The 20,282-nt window shown below is 45.2% G+C and overlaps 1 protein-coding gene across 3 annotated transcripts in view; it reads left to right on the plus strand.

The window, feature by feature from the left end:
* The first annotated feature begins 3,077 nt into the window (after nt 1-3,077).
* The window catches only part of ILDR2 (immunoglobulin like domain containing receptor 2), a 58,609-nt gene continuing 41,404 nt past the window's right edge, over nt 3,078-20,282 (plus strand). For all 3 annotated transcript variants that reach the window (XM_082832714.1, XM_082832715.1, XM_082832716.1), the window contains exons 1-2: nt 3,078-3,299; nt 19,255-19,587. In XM_082832714.1, coding sequence (XP_082688840.1) covers nt 3,254-3,299; nt 19,255-19,587 — 379 coding nt within the window. In that variant the 5' untranslated portion in view covers nt 3,078-3,253. The remainder of the gene's footprint in view (nt 3,300-19,254; nt 19,588-20,282) is intronic.

Consider the following 20,282-nt stretch of genomic DNA (forward strand, 5'->3'; position numbering starts at 1 on the left):
ATCTGAATCTGAGGCTCATTTGCAAACATCAACTCAACAGCCTCCCAGAAAAACAAAAAAGTGATTAAGTAATGCCTCTTAAACATTAGTGAGCTTCAGAAGAATGTGAGGAAGGCAGTTAAAATGCAGATTTCCAGGTCCCACCCAGAATTTCTGATCTCATAGTTTTTAGTAGAGACTGGTAATCTGCATTTAAGCAAACACTTTTATGTGATTCTGATGCCGAAGTTCAGCCACACTTGGAAGAGCACCAGGGTTCTGGTGTCATATCCTGCTACCTCCACCAATACAGCAAAATAATACCATTGTCCCACCCTCCTCCTACCTCCATCCTTTAGGCTGCATGTTTTGAATCATCAGGTGTACCCTTAAAGTTCCTCTTAACCCTCCATCACCTTGGTAATAACATGCATTAGGGAGGGGTACACACCATGATTTAGTCCAGTTTAGCATCTCCTTAGGGATGGCCCAGGCTCCACCCACTCAGGAAGATGCTGATCAACCGTATCTCTCTAGCTAGAAGATAGACATGCAGGGTGCTTCACAGAAAATACATTCCCTGGATGGTGGACCAGGCCCCTGCTTTCTATGATCCACTCTGGCACAAACTCTTCCCCAAGTGCCCTGACTCCTTGCTGACAAACAAACACCAAGCACACATTCAAAGCTCACTTCTGTGGGCTCTCACTTTCCATGCACATCCAGGTTCCCTTAGCTCAGTCCACCCCCCCCATTTCCAATTTCTCAACTCTAATGTCCAAGTTTTGCATAAAATACCATCGTTATGTATGCTTAAATACTAAACACTATTCAAACTCTTATGCTGTGTGTTCATGGGCACATATGCATATACACACACACACAGTAAATGTGTGTAAATAATTTGTAGATGATACAAATACATCATCATATCAACCCTCTGGTCTGGATGTCAGTTTTATAGTGCAAAGGGAATATGCTTTGAGCCACAAGATCTCAGTTCAAATCCTACCTTTGCCACCTGCTAGCTACCTGATCTTAAGAAGATAATTAAATTCTCTGGGCCTGAGTGTCCTCATTAGGATTAACCGAGAAAGCTTGTGAAACATCTAGGACTGTGTCTAGAACCTAATAGGAAACCCACAAATGTTAGGTATCTCCTTTATTTCGATTTTCCCCTTCCTTCCTTTCTTCCTTCCTCCCTCCCTTCCTTCCTTCCTTCCCTCCTTCCTTCTTTCTTTTGTATATGAAAGAAAATAATCCTCCACATTTCTCTCACACAGCATATTAGTCAGGGTTCTTAATTGCAAGCTTCAGAAATCATCTCTGGCCAAAATAAGCAAAGAGAGAATTTACAAGAGGATATGGGGTGGCTCACAGAATTGCCAGGAAGTCTGAAGAGCCAAGTGTAGAAAGTGAGCTGGAACCCAGAGAGGCTACACAACCAAGAGCACAGCCAAAAACCGCACATCACAGTAGTCTGATGGCCTGACCTCTGCCATGGCTGGCCTGTGAACACTGGACGCCAGCTGCCCACCTCAGCAGCAAAACTGATTCTCCGCTGACTCTGCTTCTTGCCTCATGTGCTCCAGGTTCAAAAAGCTCTGAGTGAGAGGGTCCCCAGTTGGGGAGACTGCTCTAGACTTTTTGGCTTCCATAGCTGGGATTCCTTGAAAATAAGAAGGGAATTGCGATGTCAGGCAGCCATGAAAGACCAGAGTCAATTCTCACCATTTCTGATGTTCACATCTCATCTCCATTTCACATATACATTCATTCATTCCTAAGCATCTAGAGTCTCTCTCCAGGAACTCTCCTCAAGCCTAGAACCACTCTGTTTTCAGAGGAATTTTCTACCTTTCTGCCTTGTCTCCTTTCTTTCCTCTGCCCAGAATTCCCCCTGACCTGTCCCCTTTCCACCCCCCATCCCTCAATAGCACAAATCTTGCCCATTCTGCAAATACCAATTGGGATGTTACCCCTTCTTTACTGTGGTGTTGCCCACTCTCCCCCACTCCCCACTAAACTGCTCCTTCCTTCATGTTCTCAGGGCCCTTTCTCCAGATCTCCATCATAGCATTTGCTCTGTTTCACTACCAGTATGTGTTTTGTGTTCAATGTGCTGATCTACCTCCCTCTCCGGGCCCCAAGATGAGGCCCCTTTATGGCAGGAAGTCTGTCTTCCTCATCTTTGTAGCCTTGGTTCTTAGCACCTAGTAGATGCTTAATATGTTCGTTAACATACACATTTCTCGGTTGTCTCGAAACACATACATTTAGAATCCTTTCCTACACACACAAGATCCTTTTAAGAAACGGAGTAATCCATGTTAATGCGCCCTGCAAACTGTTGTACAAATGCGCCTGATTTTAGCCAAAAGGCCGAGAAGCGATTAAATGTTGTACAAATGTGAGCCGTATAATTGTTCATTTCATTCTGGTTTTACATATTTTCTGTTAAAGAGCTGCATGCCCTTATCTCATAATGCTTTAACCTCATAATGTTTTAACAGGAGAAAGTTTCGACGAGGGATTCCCGCCTACCTTTTCCAATTCTTCTGAGCCACTCGGTTCCTTGCATTGTCAAAAAGGGAACCGAACGGAGGGGCAGGGCAGGGGGGTCAGCGAAAGCGCACACCCTTGCCAACAAGTTATGCCAAGTCCCCGCAGGTCCCTCTGTCCCAGTTCAGAATGTCCCTGGCCACGTGCGTACCCAGACTCCCCCTCCTCGAGTCCCCAACCCCGCTTCTGGCTCGGGTTCCGAACGCTGGCTTCGTTGGGAGCAGCCGCGCTGATCGCTCCCGGCTCCGCGCAGCCCGCCCTGCCGCCTCCCCCGCGCCCCCTCTCCCCCCTGTACTTTGTCACTCAGCGCTGACCTGCGGCCCGCAGGGGCGTGCACGTGACCGAGAAACTTTGGTAGCCCCGGGGCGGCTGGCGGCGGGGCCAGGAGCCGGCGGCTGAGCTCCCCCGCGCGGCGCGCTCTGTGGCCGGAAGGCGCTCGGTGGGCCGAGCTGCCTGGGCGTGCGGGTGCGCCAGCCCGCGGGGAAGGCGCAGCCGAGCGCCGCGCGGACCCCGGGAGCCCGCGGCAGCGCGCGTGCCGCCGGCGGCGCGGTCAGCCCGGGGCCCCGCCTGCGCGGCCCGGGCGGCGGCGCCCAGGGACTCCGGGGGCCCGCTCGCGCCCGCCGTCGCCTCCGCCACTCGGTTACCTCGATCCTCCCGTCTCTGTCGCTTCCCACTTCCCTCACTCCTTAATCTGGATGGGAAGTTGGGGAAAATGGACAGGGTCGTGCTGGCGTGGGTTGCTCTCTTCTGGCTAACAGGTAAGAGGCGTTTTCTACCGAGACGGATAACTTTATATGTATTCCGGTACTGGTACTGTTCTAACCCTAGCCCACCCACCGCACCCCCAGTTACCCCCCATTGTGCTTAAAGCTGCTTAGCAGGCTGGTGGTAAGTGGGGGGAGGGGTGTGTGTGTGTGTGTGTGTGTGTGTGTGTGTGTGTTAGAATGATGGGGGAGGCGGGGAGAAACCCCGTATCAAGTGAGCTGGATCGAGATGCAGGTGTTTTGACTCATTCGAGATATGAGATTGTTCTTTCCAGTGTGCATTTCTCCTTTCATACAACGGTTCTTCCTCGGTCTTATCTTGACTTTGTAATGCTGTGAGTCCTGGGAAAAGCCTGGTTGGGAAAAAAAAAAAATGAAAGCTCGGAGGAAACTGATTAATTAAGAGAACTGGTTTTCTGGGGGTTGGAAGTAAAGGAGTGTCTTCTTAATTCCTTCCCTAGAGAAGCCGGGAGCCCCAGGGACATTCTTCAGTGGCTCCCAGGTGTGCAGGGGAGCGGGGATGAGGAAGGACATGGGGATGGAGGCTTGATTGGTTGTGGAGTTGAGGGCCCGACTCGCATTTGGTACCATTTGGGGAGTGGTCCCATAGAAGAGAATAGCCTTCCTCCCCCCATAAACAGGCGGGAACACCCCCTAATAAAGATAATTTGCAGAGACATTCAGAAGGTAGGGCCTTCCCTTAGCATTAGAGTCACTTCCTCTAGCTGAGACCTCTGTGTTTCCCCCTCCCTTTTGGTGAACTTTCTCCCCACCCTCCTGGGGTCTGGACCGGCTCTGGTTCCTAACACGTGTTCCCACAGGATGATCTGTGAGGTTGAGAGATAGGTGGCCAGGCTGAATGGGCAGCCCTGAGAGATTCACAGAGCAGCCCTGCCTTGGGTGGAGGTGGAGGGGTTAGGAAGGCTTGGGTAGTCTGGACTGGGTCTGAGGCAACAACTCAAAGCAAGGTGGAACCAAGTGATGGAGGAGAGGAACAAGGGAGCAGAAAAGTGGTGAAGACAAGATGGGGTAGTGAAGGGCAGGAGAGAAAATGGAAAATAGCACCAAGAACAAAGTTGTGTCCCCTCTGGGAGCACTGAAGACTGGGAAAAATCAAGTCAGTAGGAAAAGAGGAACAAGATAAAAATATCTAAGGCAAGTGACTGAAAGAGGGTAAAATACATTCAAGAAGAAAGACAAAACCACTATGTCACTTAGCTTCAGAATAAGATTATAGATGGCCTCAGTTTTTCTTTCTGTTCCTAATGAAGGGTCCCTAACACTGGCTTTTGCCCCCTGTGGGGCTTAGGTTTGGGGAGGGGTCCCTCAGCAGAGTTAGCCTCTACTCTTGGCTGCTGTGAGTTCATCCCTCCCACATTATTCAAATATGAATCATCTCTAATTTCAGGGATTGCCTGATCCATGTCTCCCCACTCCCCTGGCCTCCCAGTGCCTTCTACTTCCACCCTCACTGATTCTGAACGTCCTTAATTTGCCTCTACTTCTCAGTTATCATATTTGAGGGGAACTTTGGCCTCGAACCTTTATCACCGCCTCCCCGAAGTCCGCTAGGCATCTGGGGAGGGGTCCCCAAGTCAGAGGTGCTCTTCCAGACACCCTGGGGTATACCCAAAAAGAGCTCTCTAGGGATTTGCAGGGCATGGGGCAGAAGGGGAACATATAGCCCTTGCTAGATGGCTGTCAGCTTTTCATGAAATGGTCCCTGGGACCATCTAATTCAGTCCTCTCAGTTTATACAAATGGAGGCCCAGAGAGGCAATGTGCACACAGCAAGTGTGTGTTGGAGCGGGCGCTAGACCCAGTCCTCGCAAACCCCGGGCCAGTCCTGTTTGCACTCTCCTGAGCTCCCTCTCTGAGCTTTGTGGGGTGTGTGTGTGTGGTGGTGGGGGGGTTGTTTTTGTCTTGAGGGAAGGTGCTGCTTCATCTGGTCTGTGCTTTCTCCCATCCGCACCTGGAGAGGTTGCTCCTGCCTGGAAGCAGGCAACAGGTTAGTTATCAGGGCCATCCCAGCTGTCAGAGGGCTGGGACTTCCAGCCTCTGCAAGTAAGCCTGGCTCCGGAGATCCCACTGGCATCCCCTGGTCCCAGTTTCCCCTTCCCCCCCCCCGCATCCCACTGTGGACAAGCCTCAGCCTCAGCAAAGTGAAGCAGCTAACAATGGCGTCTGGGGAGAGGGAGGGAGGGAAGAGAGAGGAGCAGCAAGGATGAGATGGATTCAGACTCATTGTTCACAGAGCAAAGGTAAGACATTTCAGTCCAGCCCAATCAATGAATCCTCTCTTGAGTGGGTGGTGGAAGGGGAGGGAGAAAGGAAAGGACAGATTAAAAATGAGTCAGAGAGCCAGGAAAAAAACCACATTCATTCTCCCTCTCCCTCCCTTTCTCTCTCTTCCCTCTTTATCTCTTCCTCTCCTCCCCTCCCCCCCGCCCTTAGTTTCTCTCTTTTCATGCAGGCTGAGCAATTTCTAATCAACACTTCAGGCTTTTTTCCTCAGACTCTAGCAGCTCCTTCCTCGTCTTTCATTACAAAAATTCTGTATTTTTTTCTGCTGTATATTTAGCCTCATGATTTCTCATTGTCATTGTGATGCTGCTTCCTGTAATAAATTGTTTTGTTGTTGTCCTTGTCGTTTTGCACAAAACAAAATGCTTACCAGCTGCTCTTTTAGCAACAGGTACCATCTAGCAATAGGACTTGAGGAGGGTTCACTCTGTCTTTGTTCTTGAATATGGATGGCGTTTCAGCCCTTCCTGGCAGCAGAGGCTGCAAGAAACGCCAGAGCTGTGGCGACACTCTGGGAGCAGGCAGTTCGTCTTCCTGGAGACTCTTTTGGGTCTCTCTGTGAGGAAGAGTGCTTGTTCTATTAGCATTTCTTTTGGTACCCTTTTGGTTGTATTCATTCATTTATTCATCTTTCTCCAGGTCTGTATTGAATTCCTGTGGTTTCTAAGTATTATGATAGGTGCTGAGAATGAAGAGAGAAAAGACACAGTCCTTGCCCTCAAAGAGTTGTCAGTCTAGTCAGTGAGTTAAATGAGTTTTCAGGTAATTTTGATATGGAGGTAAGAGGTCCTATGATAAGAGCCATGAGAGCTGCACAGGTGCTACGAGAGCACGGATGAGGCATACGTGCCTGAAACCTGGGGTGGGAGTAGAGCAGCTTGGAAACAAACTCCCAAAGAGGTGATGGCTGAGTTAATACATTTATTCACACACAGTCAGCTGCTGAGTTACTGTCACATCCAGGCATTGTGCTGGGGTTAATAAGACAGCCCTGCCTTCAAGGAGCTTACAGTTTGATGGTGGAGACTCCAGTGATGGAACTGTGATCACACAATTATGGAATACCCTGTACAAAGGCCATGATAGAGATCTGCACTAACTGTTGTGGGTGCCTCATGGTGGCTTCTAACCCAGCCCGCAGCAGGCAGGGAGGTATCCAGACACAGTGGCTGGTTTGGTTTGCATTCAGGTAGATGCGTGGTGACCATGAGAGGATGGGCTTTGGTATGGAGGGTTAAAGTGTAATTAGCCCTGGAGAAGGAAGAGTTGCTTTTAGAGATTCCTGACACCTTAATTTCCATTATCTCCTTTCCGATCCTGTATACTTTTCAATTTTTCTCCCTCCTCTGTTCTACTTTCCTCCACGGAAGAGACCTTTTTCATACCGGAGCATCTTCTTCCAGCATCTTGTCACAGCCCCCTCCATGTCCCACCATGCTCAGCCGGGTGCTTCTCTCTAGACTAGGAGAGGGGGGTTGTTTCAGTATCCCCATTACTCTTTAGATTCATGATTCTGCTGAATGTCTAGTTTATACAGATTTGGGTATTAGTTCTAGTAGTCCTAGTGCAACACTATGCTAGTACCATGCTGTGGTCTTAGTTCAAGTACCTAGTGCTTAGTACAGTGTTAGTAGCATTAGTACCAGGACTTGGTTAGTGGAAAGAACCCTGACCTGGGATTTGAGGATTGGGTTCCAGTCCCATCTTCTTCACAAATTAACTGTATACCCATGGGATCTGGGTCTTATGATCAGTTCTTTTCTTTTTGGCATGTAATTTTATTTTTTCATTGAGATATAATTGACATGTAACATTAGTTTCAGGTGTACAACATGAGTTTTTGTTTGTATATATTATGAAATGATCACAACAGTAAGTCTAGTTAACATCCATCACCATATATAGCTACAAATTTTTTTCTTGTGATAACTTTCGACATTTATTCTGTTAGCCACTTTCAAATATTCAACACAGTATTATTAACTATAGTCATCATGCTGTGCATTATATCCTCAGGACTTATTTATTTTATAACTGGAAGCTTGTAGACTTTGACCCCCTTCACCCACCCACCACCTCTGGCAACCACCAATCTGTTCTCTGTATCTATGAGCTCGTTTTTTTGTTTTTAAAGTTTACATGTATAAGTGAGATCACACAGTATTTGTCTTTCTGACTTATTTCACTTAACATAATGACCTCAGGGTCCATCCATGTTGTCACAAATGGCAAGATTTTATTCTTTTTTATGACTGAATAATATTCCATTGTGTGTACATGTATATAAATATAAATTATATGTATATATACACACATATAAAAAATATACATGGCACCTTCTTTATCCATTCATGAAGCGACGGACACTTAGGTTGTTTCCATATCTTGTCTATTGTAAATAAAGCTGCAGTGAACATGGGGTTGCATGTATTATAATCTTTTGAATGAGGTCACATCTTAGGTCACTTTCAGCTCTAAGATTCTATGGTTCTGAACTTTTCTCCATTTAATTTTGATGAGTTGGAAATCAAACTTACAAAGCAATAGATCCTTAGTGAGGAGCCATGGAGGGAGCCCCATTTGTCTTCAGCCTTTCCCTGACCACTAATGATTGGAATGAAAAATGGCAGCTGGGAAGGGAGAGCCCTTGTTACCATTTTCAGAGGAACAAGTGGAGTAGCACTGAGTGCTTGGTGGACAGGATAGGGTCCACTCTGAACAATTAAATGTAGTCATACTGGGGACTGCTGAAGCAAGGCAAGTGCTTTGGGCCAGATGAGATGAATCCTACTCTAGCCAACATGGCCCTAGAACGTCCCTTCTAGTCTCAACTTCTTGTTCCAGGACACACTCACCTCTTCACCCCTTCCAACTATTTTAGCTCTTATATCAACTTACCGCCAATCAGGAATATAAAGAAAGGTATGATCTGATTGTTGCTCTTGCTTATTTAGATACTGTAATGCTTTTCTATGTGTTAAATGGCTTTCATGGACATTATCCCTTTTGATCCTTCTAAGTAAGTAAGGCTGATATTACCTACCTATACATAAAAGGGAGTAAATGACTTGTCTAAGTCTATGGTATCTTATTGATTATCATAAGAAATAGTGTCACTGACTTACATATGACTTGGTTGTTTCAAATGCCTGAATCCAAGAGAAACATTATTTTCTGGTTAAGGTGGGTAAAACTGGAACTCCTGATTTAAGGGAACATACATGGTATCTATTATGGGGCATTGGGTAGTGAGGCTCAGAGTTCATAGAACTCAGGGAACTATTACAGGGAGAAGTGATAAAGAATAGCATTTAGTATTTCTAATTAAATCCTAAGATCTACAGGAAAAGAGTGAATGAGGAGTGCTCTAGTGAGGCACAGGAGAGCAGTGGATGTGACCCTGTGACAGCAGAGACCGGTGGCATGTCAGAGCCCCTTTGGGACTAGGGGTTGGTACTGTGCACCCAGGAGCTACACAGGATGTCACTGTGGCATATGTACGCTTAAAATCTTGGTCTTCAAGATGGCTTTTGGCTTCCTGAGAATGAAAGAAGGCATTTTGGATAACTAGAGTTCTTTATGGGCCACGAAACAAGGAAGAACTCAGAAGAACGTGCTGCTTCCCTGTTCTCCTACAGCAGCTAGAGCCCTGCAGGACGTGGTTCTCTAAAATAGGAGTAGAACCTTCACATTCAACTGGGATCCTGCATCGTTACTCCTCCTTTGCCCTTGGCTCGTCAGGGGGCTGTTGGGGGAGAGGGATGAGGCTCAAACTGACCTGGATTTGAATACTAACCTAATAGTTTACCTTATTTTCTTTAAAGTGGGGAAGCTAACTTACCTTATAGGGTTGTTGTGATAATTAAAATGAAATTATGTACAACTTGTAGCACAATATTTGGCAAATAGTAAGCTCTCAATACTTATTATGAACCCCAAATAGGAATATTAGTCAGCATTTTGATGCAGCAACAAGCAACCCCATAATCTCAACAGCTCACAACACCAAACATTTAGTCGCTCGTATTATATGAGAGCTGCAGTCAGTTACAGGTCAACTGTAGCCAATTGGTGGACTTGGCTCAGTTCCAAATGTCTTCTTAGTCCAAGGCCCAGGATGAAGGAGCAGCCACTATCTAGGCATGCTGTTCTCATGGTGGAGGACTCAAGGTGGGTAGGGGGAGGGCACAGAGCCAAACCACACAAATGCCTTTTAAGCTTCTGCTTGGACAAGTCTTATGGTACATGTACTCATATTCCATTGACCAAAGCATGTCACATGGCCAAGCCTCTAGTCATTGGAGTAGTAAGTGTACTCTACCTCCAGGGAACAATCTAAGAGTGAGGAGGGAAAACTAACTGGGAACAAATAATACAATCTATCAACTGAGTTAAATCATTCAACAAATGTGTTGAGTACCTACTACGTAGCAGACTTTTTAAAAGCCTGAAGGAGAGAGCTTGTTTTTGATGGCAGAGACAGATGACTAAATAGGAACTTCTTGGGCAAGGTGATGTGATTCTCTAGGGTAATATGACTGCAATAAGAGCAAGAAGAAGCATCTACAGGAAGTGCTAGCTGAGGAAGTCCAGAAAGATAGGTAGGAGTTACTAGAGAAAGAGTGGGACGGAGGGAAGGGAGATTTACAGAGGAAACAGCATGTGCAAAAGCCAACAATCAAAAGAGGACATGATGTTTTTCAAAAAGTACAAATATTTTAGTATGGCTGGAGAATTTAGTGGTGCAGGAGAAATGGAAGAGAGTGGCCCCATCTGAAATGAGCCCTTGTACCTCTGAAAGCCTAGAGGGAGTCTTTAAAAGGGTGAGAGTAAAGGAGTGCTGTGATCAGATGTGCATTTTCGAAATATCATTTGCACCTCAGTGTGAAGGGTAGATTAGACATAGGCAGACTTGCAGCAAAAACCAGCTAGAAGACCCTTACAGAAAGAGAGGCAAGATATGATGAGATCCTGAAGTCTTGTGGTGCAGTGGAGAAGACAGAAGTGGACAGAGTGACCAGAGATGAAGTAGTCCATAGTCCTGGGTTGGTTGGATGTGGAGGCTGAAAGACAGGAGTATCAAAGATGCCTCCAGGTACCTGGCTTGGGTCTGCTGGGGATGCCATTTGTGGACATGAACTAATATAGGAGGAGAAACGTGTAAGGGAGGGAAAGACAGGTTCAGTTTTTTTCATTAGATTAGTTAGAGTATAGCCTAAGATGCTATAACAAAAAGACCCTAAAATGTAGTAACTCATACAAAATTGTTCTTTTTTTTCTCTCTCCTGTAACAGTAGAGATCTAGTGGGACTGAGTCTACCATTCCCAACATGTGGCTCCCAAGACTGCTCCAGTGATAGTTACTCTTCAGCAAGCAGCAGCAAGGAAAGCAGAGGGTCAGGGCAAGTAGTTTATTTTTAGAGAGGTGGCATGGAAATAACACGCATCACTTCTCCTCACATACCTTTGTCCTGAATCTAGTCCCATGGTCACAATTAGCTGCAAGGGAGGCTAGGAAATGTAGTATGTGGCTGGCTTGGCTGGCCAGATTAAAACCTGGGAAGTTCTGTTACTAAAAGAAGGGGGCAGTTAGCATCTCCATCTATAGAATGATGAGTTTGGGGTGCTTGTATAACATCCAGATGGAGAATGAAGTTATATATTTGGGTCTGGAGCTTGGGTGAGAGATCTAAACTGGAAATACAGGTAACAAGTTGATAAAAGTGGAGAAGAGCTTTCATACAGGAGCTTTCTCTGTCCAAATGGCTGATCCATCCTAGAAGTCTGACCCACCTGAATGAATCAGGACAGCTTCCAAAGCACCTTGGCCCTGCAGGGTAGAGACTGACCTCTTTTAGTACTGCTTTAGTCGTATTGGAACAGCATGTGGGCCAGCTAGACATTACCCACGAGCTCATTTCAGATCTCTGGAAGACGAGGCAATCAGACAGAAAGGAGATATGCTTCTTGCTTTCATCTGCACAGTGGTGGCAGAGAATGGGAAAGCATGGCTCCATGGGACACACAGAACATATGCTTAATGAATGGCAAGCTCGGTGTGCACAAGCGCTAGAGTTATTGGCAGCAAATAATAACTAGGCCATGAGCAATGCCCACCTGGGCGAGGGCAGCACCAGTGTCTACTTTAGCCCCATGGAAAGGGGTGGAGATACTGATGCCCTTTAGGAGTCTTGGGGAGAAAACATGCAAGAATGCTGTCGTATTTTTTATTATCTCAAAATAGTACATCTGGTCACCCTAACCCTAAAATGGATCAAGCCATTAGGTACTATGGTAGCAAACAAGAGAAACTGATTCTGTCCAATTTAAGCAGGAAAGAAATTTATTGAAAGGAAATTGAGTAACTTGCAGGACTAATAGGCAAGCTGGAGAACTAGGCTTAGAAAATAGGCAAACAGCAAGGAAATGTCTACTCTTCTTGGTAAAGGCTTTTTTTTTTTTTTTTTTTTTTTTTTTTTTTTTTACGGTACGCGGGCCTCTCACTGTTGTGGCCTCTCCCGTTGCGGAGCACAGGCTCCGGACGCACAGGCCCAGCGGCCATGGCTCATGGGCCCAGCCGCTCCGCGGCATGTGGGATCTTCCCGGACCGGGGCACGAACCCACATCCCCTGCATCGGCAGGCAGACTCCCAACCACTGCGCCACCAGGGAAGCCCAGTAAAGGCTTTTTTATTTTATTATTTAACCCAACTATATCAAGAAGATGAATGGTTTCTACTTCTGGGGGAAAAAAGGTTCAAGCTGTGTTTTGTCTTTAAAAATTGAGCCTGTGGGTCATCATTTCCCAAAATGCTTTGCTTCCCATGCTGACATTGCTACTAAGAGATGGACACGCCATGGACCAAACCTAGTGGAGATGCTCAGACACTCCTTTTCCATCTCTTACACTTAGAAAACCTGCCCATTAATTGTTCCTAAAACAATGTCCTAGGAAATTGGGACAGTATGTTAAAAATGTGAGGACAAAAAGATGAATTTCTTAAAGATCTAACTTAAAGGCAGGAAAAGGAAGATGTGTATTGTCATACTGAATGAAGAAAAAACTTAGGAGTCTGAAAGCCAAGATATGCTGGTGAATGGGCAATTCTGAGGTCAAATCCCACTTCTGGGAGTTCAAGAGTTAAGGGATGGGTGAGCTTGATACAAAATTTCTAAAGATGCCTGTCTGTGGTGATGATAATTTTCCATGATCTTTAGCAGCAATCTTTGTTTCTCTAAAATGGGGCTGTGCTTATAGATCTGCCTCTCAAAGATGCTGGCAGGAATAGCTTACAACTAGTGGGGAAAAGGAACTTGCATTGAAAAAAATGAAAGTACTAAAATAAGAACGGCATTTCTGTAGATACTGCTTTTGTTATCCTTGCAAGAACACAATTCGTCATGTATAGAATCCTTTTCTTTACATGAGAATTGGGGCAGGAACTTATTTTGCCACATGCAGTGAGGCATTGTCTGCACTTGGAGCTGATCCTCCCTGGCCTGGTGACTTGGTACCCCTGGTGACTAGCTGAGATGGGAGCTGATGCTCTGAGCTGTCACTCATCACTCTACTTTTAGGCAGCTTTCCTAGTTATTGACCAGAATCCATTCTCTGCACTGAGGACCACCTGCTAAGAAAGGCCCTTCCGATTCACTTGTTCATTTGTTCATTGCACATATTCATTCCATAAAATAGAGCTTGCTGTATACTGAGGGTACAGAATCAACCAATCCTGGTCCTTGCCCGCAGGGACCTTAGAGTTAGAAACCAAGTTTATATTGAATTTCTCAAGCTCAGAGACTGGTCTTTTAAATCTGTGTTCCCAGAATGTAACATTGTATTTTAAAACATATTTTTGAATGAATTTGTATTAGATAGCCAAGGGCGGTTTTCCTGAGGATCAGGGGAACAATAAAAACAGAAGGAATGGTCTGGTGGTCTAAGAATGATGATTCCTTCCTCTGCAAATGTAGAAAACCACCTGTGATCTTCAATCTTCAATATGTCTTCTGGTGCTTCTTTCAGTCAGGAATTCTAATTTTTACAGATGTATTCTATATGGTATGATATAGGACATACTTCACTTACTTTACTCTTTACAGTTTTTTGGGATACTTGCTTTATTTTGTAGGATGAAACATGGATTCTTTCCATACTCCTGTAAATGTTCTTATAAGAGCTTAAAAACACAAGTCCCTTATGGTGTCACCCCTGCCTGGACTCAGACTCCCAGCCTTCCCATTGTGCCAGCACGTGTTTGTTCACGTGTGTGCATGACACACACTCAGTGCTTCTTTCAGTCTACCTCCCAGAAACTCCTCAGTTACATGCCCTGATGTTTCCCCAGGATGGGAGAATAACATATTTATAGTCAAAGAATGGAAAACATCTTAGTATGCCTGGAACTTGCATGGGCCCAAATCATGGAGAAGACCTTACATGCCGTGTCAAGGCATTTGGGTTTTATCCTAAAGGAATGGGAAGTCATTGGAGGCCTTATAGCCTGACATGATTCGATCAGTCTTTTAAAAAAAGAATATTCTAGATAGAAAAAATGTGGAGAGTACATTGGGCTGGAAGTAGGGAGACCACTGAAGAGGCTATTATAAAAGCAAAAATGTAATGAGGACTTGTGTAAAGTGATAGTAGGAGCTTTGGGGCCAGTCAACCTGGGTTCAAATCTGTCACTTGCTAACCCTGAGGTGTTTGGCAAGATACATACAGTTTCTGAGGATCAGTTTCTTCATCTGTAAATTGGGTGTAATGATAATACCGACTTTACAGGATTTTTGGAGAGAATTTATTAAGATACTCCATGGCACTTAATACAATTTCTAACATACAGTAAGTGTTTCATAATCACTTCCTGGTAGAAGGAATAGAAACTTGATTTATTCCCACTAGGAGTGACCATGGGAAAAGAGAAGCGTCAATTTGAGAGAGATTTAGAATTAGTGGCCACTGAATATGGTTAGAGCCAAAGAGGAGATGATCAAAGCTATGAGTTCTATCTACAATGATAGGACAGTGAGCATACTGGCAAAAGAGCTAGGGAGAGAAGAAAGACTGGTTTGTAAGCAAGAGTTGAGGTGGGAAAAGAGAAGATGATGAACAAAGTTTGGATATGTTTAATTTGAAGTATCTGTTAAACGTGCAGATGAGGTTTCATGAAGTTGAGGGTCTGAGACATAACGGGTAGCTGGAACCACGGGAGAATAAGATTTCTTAGATCAAATGCACAGGTGAACATTACAAAGAGGCTGAAAATTTTTAATTTATTTACCTGGCATTCAAAGGTATTCTTATTAGCCTGTATAGACTCCAGCATAAGAAGTACTAGGTTTTTGGCATCTGACAGGTGGTAACATAGAAAAACAAAAAAAATCTATAAGAGGTGGGACCCAAGTTCAGGATACTAACCTAGCCCCAGGGCAGATCTATTGGGAATTGGAGTCAGAGGGAGGGTGTTCCCAGGCCAAATCTCAGTGTCCCTGGGGAACTGTCAATCTTGGTCCTCATCCAAATTAGCTACTATCTCTGAAGGGCCCGATCTGGGGTAGGAGTGGGTGTCCCATGAGAGGTAGTTTTTGAAGTTGGGTGGAGAGCAAGGTTACAGTTTCAGATATGGATCAGTCATGTGTGAGGATATAGGGAACAAAACCTAATCCTCAGGAGAAGGGCTTATATCAGAGCCCAGGCAAGCAGAATGGAACTCAGGGCAAGGCTTTGGTACCAGTGGATTGCAAATCAGGTGGAAACACAGTCTCACATAAACACGGGCTGAGGGAAAGACATGTGGTTCAGTGGGTGTAGGAACCCCTGCCCTCGCCCAGAATCCAGGGTTAGGGCCAGAAGAGCAATTCTAGACCTTACCCTCCAGTGGGAATGGGCAGGCTTGGGACCTGGGTGGCATTCATCCTACATTTTGATGCTTCTAGAGCTAACACAGGGATTGGCATCTTCAGCTTTCTCTCTAACTCTTCACTTTTATGGTCCTCAAAGATCCAATAAACTGACATTTCCTTGAAATTCCTAGATCTGTCCTCTCCAGCTATCCAGATCTATCCTTAGCTTAGATTCCCAAGGTTTCCATTATACCTGCATATGTATACATCTCTGTGTATGTGTACACACACTCAGGGTACCCTCGGTTTCCAGCTTCCAGGAGCAGCAACAGCTACATTTATTGAGTGCTTACTGTATACCAGTGTTATCCTAAGTGCTTAGGATAAAATCTTTTTTTTTGTTTGTTTGTTTGCGGTACGCGGGCCTCTCACTGTCGTGGCCTCTCCCGTTGCGGAGCACAGGCTCCGGACGCGCAGGCTCAGTGGCCATGGCTCACGGGCCCAGCCGCTCCGCGGCATGTGGGATCTTCCCGGACAGGGGCACGAACCCGCGCCCCCTGCATTGGCAGGCGGACTCCCAACCACTGCGCCACCAGGGAAGCCCAGGATAAAATCTTATTTAACCCTCAAACAGCTCCATAAGATAGTTACTATTATTCTGGTTTTACCAGTAAGGAAACTGAAAGTCCTAAGACTTAAGTAATTTGCCTTATGTCATGCAGCTAGGAAGTGGTAGGGCTTGGATTCTAACTTAGGACGCACTCTAAAATCCATGCCTTTAATTATCATGCTGTAAAGAGGCAGATGTTTCTGGAAACATATTCTTTATTCTTTGGAACATGAACTTATGTGTGTGTCATAGAAGCTGTGAATTGACTAACCTCTATTAATAATTAAGGAAGTGCACAATTTTAAAAAATGATAATTAAGGGAGCTGAATGGCTTGGTCAAGTAGCTAATCCATTAACAGAGAACAGAGCTGAGGAGGGGGTTATTCTTAGTAATCATCTAATGAAGAAAACCCCATACTTAACTCTCTCAAAAAAACCAAAAACAACCCTCCCCCCCCCCCAACTCTTTTGTCTGCACCTGCCTCCTTTGCTGGTTTCATTTATCTTGGAATGCTAAGGAAATGTGATTTCCCAAGAAGAGCCTGAATAGGTAGCAGAGAAGAAAGGTGGTTGGTCAACTACCAAGCATTGTGCTGGGAGCAACGCCTGTGATTGGTTATCCAGTCTCAACCACTGCTAACTGAAGACACTTCAACTCTCTGTCCCATTTTGTTACCTGGAAAACTGGAGCGTGAATAAGGTTTTGAAGAAGAACTACAAGGTTAAAAATTAATGCAATAGAATTTAAGGAGAAACTGTTAAAAAAAAAAAAAAAGCCTTTTCCTCATCCAGGTGTGTGAGTTGGAAAGAGTGGAATCAGCCACACCAACATTTGGGGGTGGTGAAGGGAAGCAGTGGAGCCTGGGAACTAGGGTTCTTTTCTGAGCTGGGGTTCTTTTCTAGGAATTATTTGCCCCTCAGTGGGGCTGATCTACATAATTTGGCTGTAATCAAACCTATTAGTGGTGGATGTTCATCGAGATTCAGGAGCCTTAGAATGGGAGGCGAGGCAAAAGGCAGGAAAGGTGAGGTAGGATTTGCATTTGAGATCTCCCCTCTACTGGTCATGGTCAAGGTTCTCTGTTGTAGAGTTCACTCTCTGCAGGCGCCCAGAGAGAGAGAGAAGGTTTGTTAACAACTCTGTTGAGTAAGGAATATGAGGCTCATTTTACAGGTGAGTATTGCTTAAGAGGCTTCATTAAGGTCTCACCATTAGTACAATGGCCAGATAAGATTCAAAGCCCTATCTTTTGATGCCAATGCTCTCTTACTATACTATGCTGTTTATAAGTCATTTAACCCGTTTTCTCTGCAAAGTCCTAGAAATTCCCATGTTAATAGTCATTCATTTGCTCACCCATTCCTTCATTTATTCCATAGTAGCTATCGAGCACTTAGGTTCGAAACACTAAATCTCAAATATTCTGTTGCATTCTCTTCCCAATTCCATAGAATGCAGAAACCTTTTCTTCCTAACAGGAATTAGAACCTAGTTTTCACCGTGCTTTCATGGAAGAGAGGCACTAGTCTGGAACTCAGAAGTAGGTACAAATATGGTATCTTGCCCTGTTAAGAGAGCTTCTATAAAGAAAGTTTCATGAATAAGTGCATGTTTGAGCTGTGAGAGTGAGTTTGCTTTGTGGGATGTCATTGGGACCATAGGCAATAGTGAAGAACAGTAGGCTTCCCCTGGAAACTAGTCCTTTCTTGTATGTCTCAAGTCCACCTGCAATTCTAGGGTGAAACTCTTTGCCTCAAGCTACCTGAAGCTGGCTTGGCAGGCTCCTGGATTCAACTCTGAACCTCTTTATCATGTCTTTCTATTCATATTCTGTTTTTCTGCCTCTCATCGTGATTCTACTTCTGCTTCTAACCTTAGATCAAGCTAGAAACTCTTAACTCTCCCATTCACCTGAAGAAGTTATGTTCTCTTTGCCTGGAATTTCTAGATCTTACCATTGAGTTCATAGAAGCCCTTTGCCTCTCAAACACTCCCCTGGGCTTTCATTCACTGAAATTTCCCTCTCTTTCTTGGACACCAAGCCTCAAACTGATCTTTTTAAACACTTAAACTTCTCATCTGCTTTCTAGTCTCCCCCCACCCTTTTTTGGATTACCCTTCAAAGCTTTTGAACTTAGTCTACTGCTTTTGATCCAAAATTCTCCATTCCTCTCAAAGCCTTCTTTTCCCCTTAATCTCTGTCTTGTTTGCTGGGTCACCAGCTGGAAGGGAAGTCACTTCCTCCTGAAGTCATATGTCCTGGCTTCACTGTCCTCATTTATCAAATAGCTGTTGAGTATCTATGGGTTTCACCCAGGACAGCAAGATAAGACACATTCCTTACCTGACCCGACAAGTCTGATGGAGGCATGAAAATAAGTACAAAATTATTACAAAATTATTATAGTAAATGTCTAGAGGAGAATGCTGGGGATACTGATGGCACAAAGGAGGAAGTGACAAATGGATTGACTGGTCACAGAAGACTTGACAAGAAGCCTTTGAATTGGTTTTGACAGATGGAAAAGAGTTTCTCAGGAAGAGAAGTGAGGAAAAAGCATTCCATAAACAAGAAATATCAAGATCTAGAGGTGTGATATACCACGTCCCACTTGGGGGAACCGTTAGTTTGGTATCATCGGAGGTTGGTGCTCAAATGGACGTGCTGCAAGATGTGAGGCAGGGGAGGAATAGTTGATGGGGGCACCTTAAATGCCTTGCCAAGAACTTTGGGTTTTGTCCTGAAGGCCATGGAGGATGAGTGAAGGGTTTTAAGAAGGAGAGCCATAACAGTCAGATTTAGAAAGATAACTGAACTTATAGCAAGGAGAATGGACTGCATGTGGGCAACTGCCAGCAGGGAGACCAGACGAGAGATTATTGCAAAATTATAAGCAAGAAATGAGGAGAACGTACACACAAGCAATGGTAGTGGGCTTAAAGAAGGGGAAGGAAATATTAAAGATGTTAAGAGGTCAAGTTGACACGACTTTGTGACCAGTTGGACACTGGGAGTGAAGGCAGGTTTCTGGACAAGGCAACCAGGTAGATATTGATGCTCTTCATTGTGATGGAGAAAACAAGGGGAGAGACAGGTTAGGGAGGTAAGGTGGAAAGGCAAACCTATGATATGTGAGGTGAGGTCCAGGACACTGATACCATTTGGACATGTTCATTCTATTTTGCAGCCATAGCTGGAGGCCTTCAGGTCACAGTGCCCGACAAGAAGAAGGTGGCCATGCTCTTCCAGCCCACTGTGCTTCGCTGCCACTTCTCCACGTCTTCCCATCAGCCTGCAGTCGTGCAGTGGAAATTCAAGTCCTACTGCCAGGATCGCGTGGGGGAATCCTTGGGCATGTCTTCTCCCCGGGCCCAATCTCTCAGCAAAAGAAACCTGGAATGGGACCCCTACTTGGATTGTTTAGACAGTAGGAGGACTGTTCGAGTGGTAGCTTCCAAACAGGGCTCGACCGTGACCCTGGGAGATTTCTACAGGGGCAGAGAGATCACAATTGTTCATGGTAATAATGTCTCTGTTTTGAATCTAGGGAAGATTGGCTCCATTCTTCCCAGATACAAGAGGATGTCAGCCTTGCGCCCTTTCAATCCCTCAAGACTTTGATTTTATGGGGGATGGGAGTATCAAGAAACCTAGCAAATTGCTTTAATGGGATGGCGTGGAGAGGAAGGATGGAGGCTTGTAATATCAAGAGAAGACAGAGATGAGCTTTGGAAATAGTCTTTCATGAGCCTGACCTCCAGCCTGAGGAATTTATTATCAGAACTGAATTGAAATGGGTTCTAGTGAAAGCTTTCTCAAATACCTCACACCTTGACACCAGCCTTTATTGCCCTTTCCTTAACTCAGAAAGCAGACTTCCCTAAGAATTTCCTCTGCTGGGAGAAGGGATGTATGTGTACAAGTTTCAGAGCCAGGTAGATGCCATGGCCCAAGCCTCAGGTAGTTTTACATCAGTTCCACCCTTTTTCCTGCTCCCTACAGCTTTGGGCAAGGAAAAGTTCCAAATTTTGAAGAACTCCTGTGAACCCAGCTCATTTCCAGGAGTCCAGGTTAATTCTGGAATTTACTTGGCTTTCAGGGGCCTCTGCAGGCCTGGTTGAAAGCAGTCTTCTATTCCAGAAACCAGACTGGAACTAGACCAGTTTCTGGGGGCGCTCTAATTCTCACCCCTTAGGGATGCTAGCTTTTATTATT

The sequence above is a fragment of the Leucopleurus acutus genome (genome assembly GCF_964270905.1).
Source record: "Leucopleurus acutus genome assembly, chromosome: 2".
Lineage (NCBI taxonomy): Eukaryota > Metazoa > Chordata > Mammalia > Artiodactyla > Delphinidae > Leucopleurus > Leucopleurus acutus.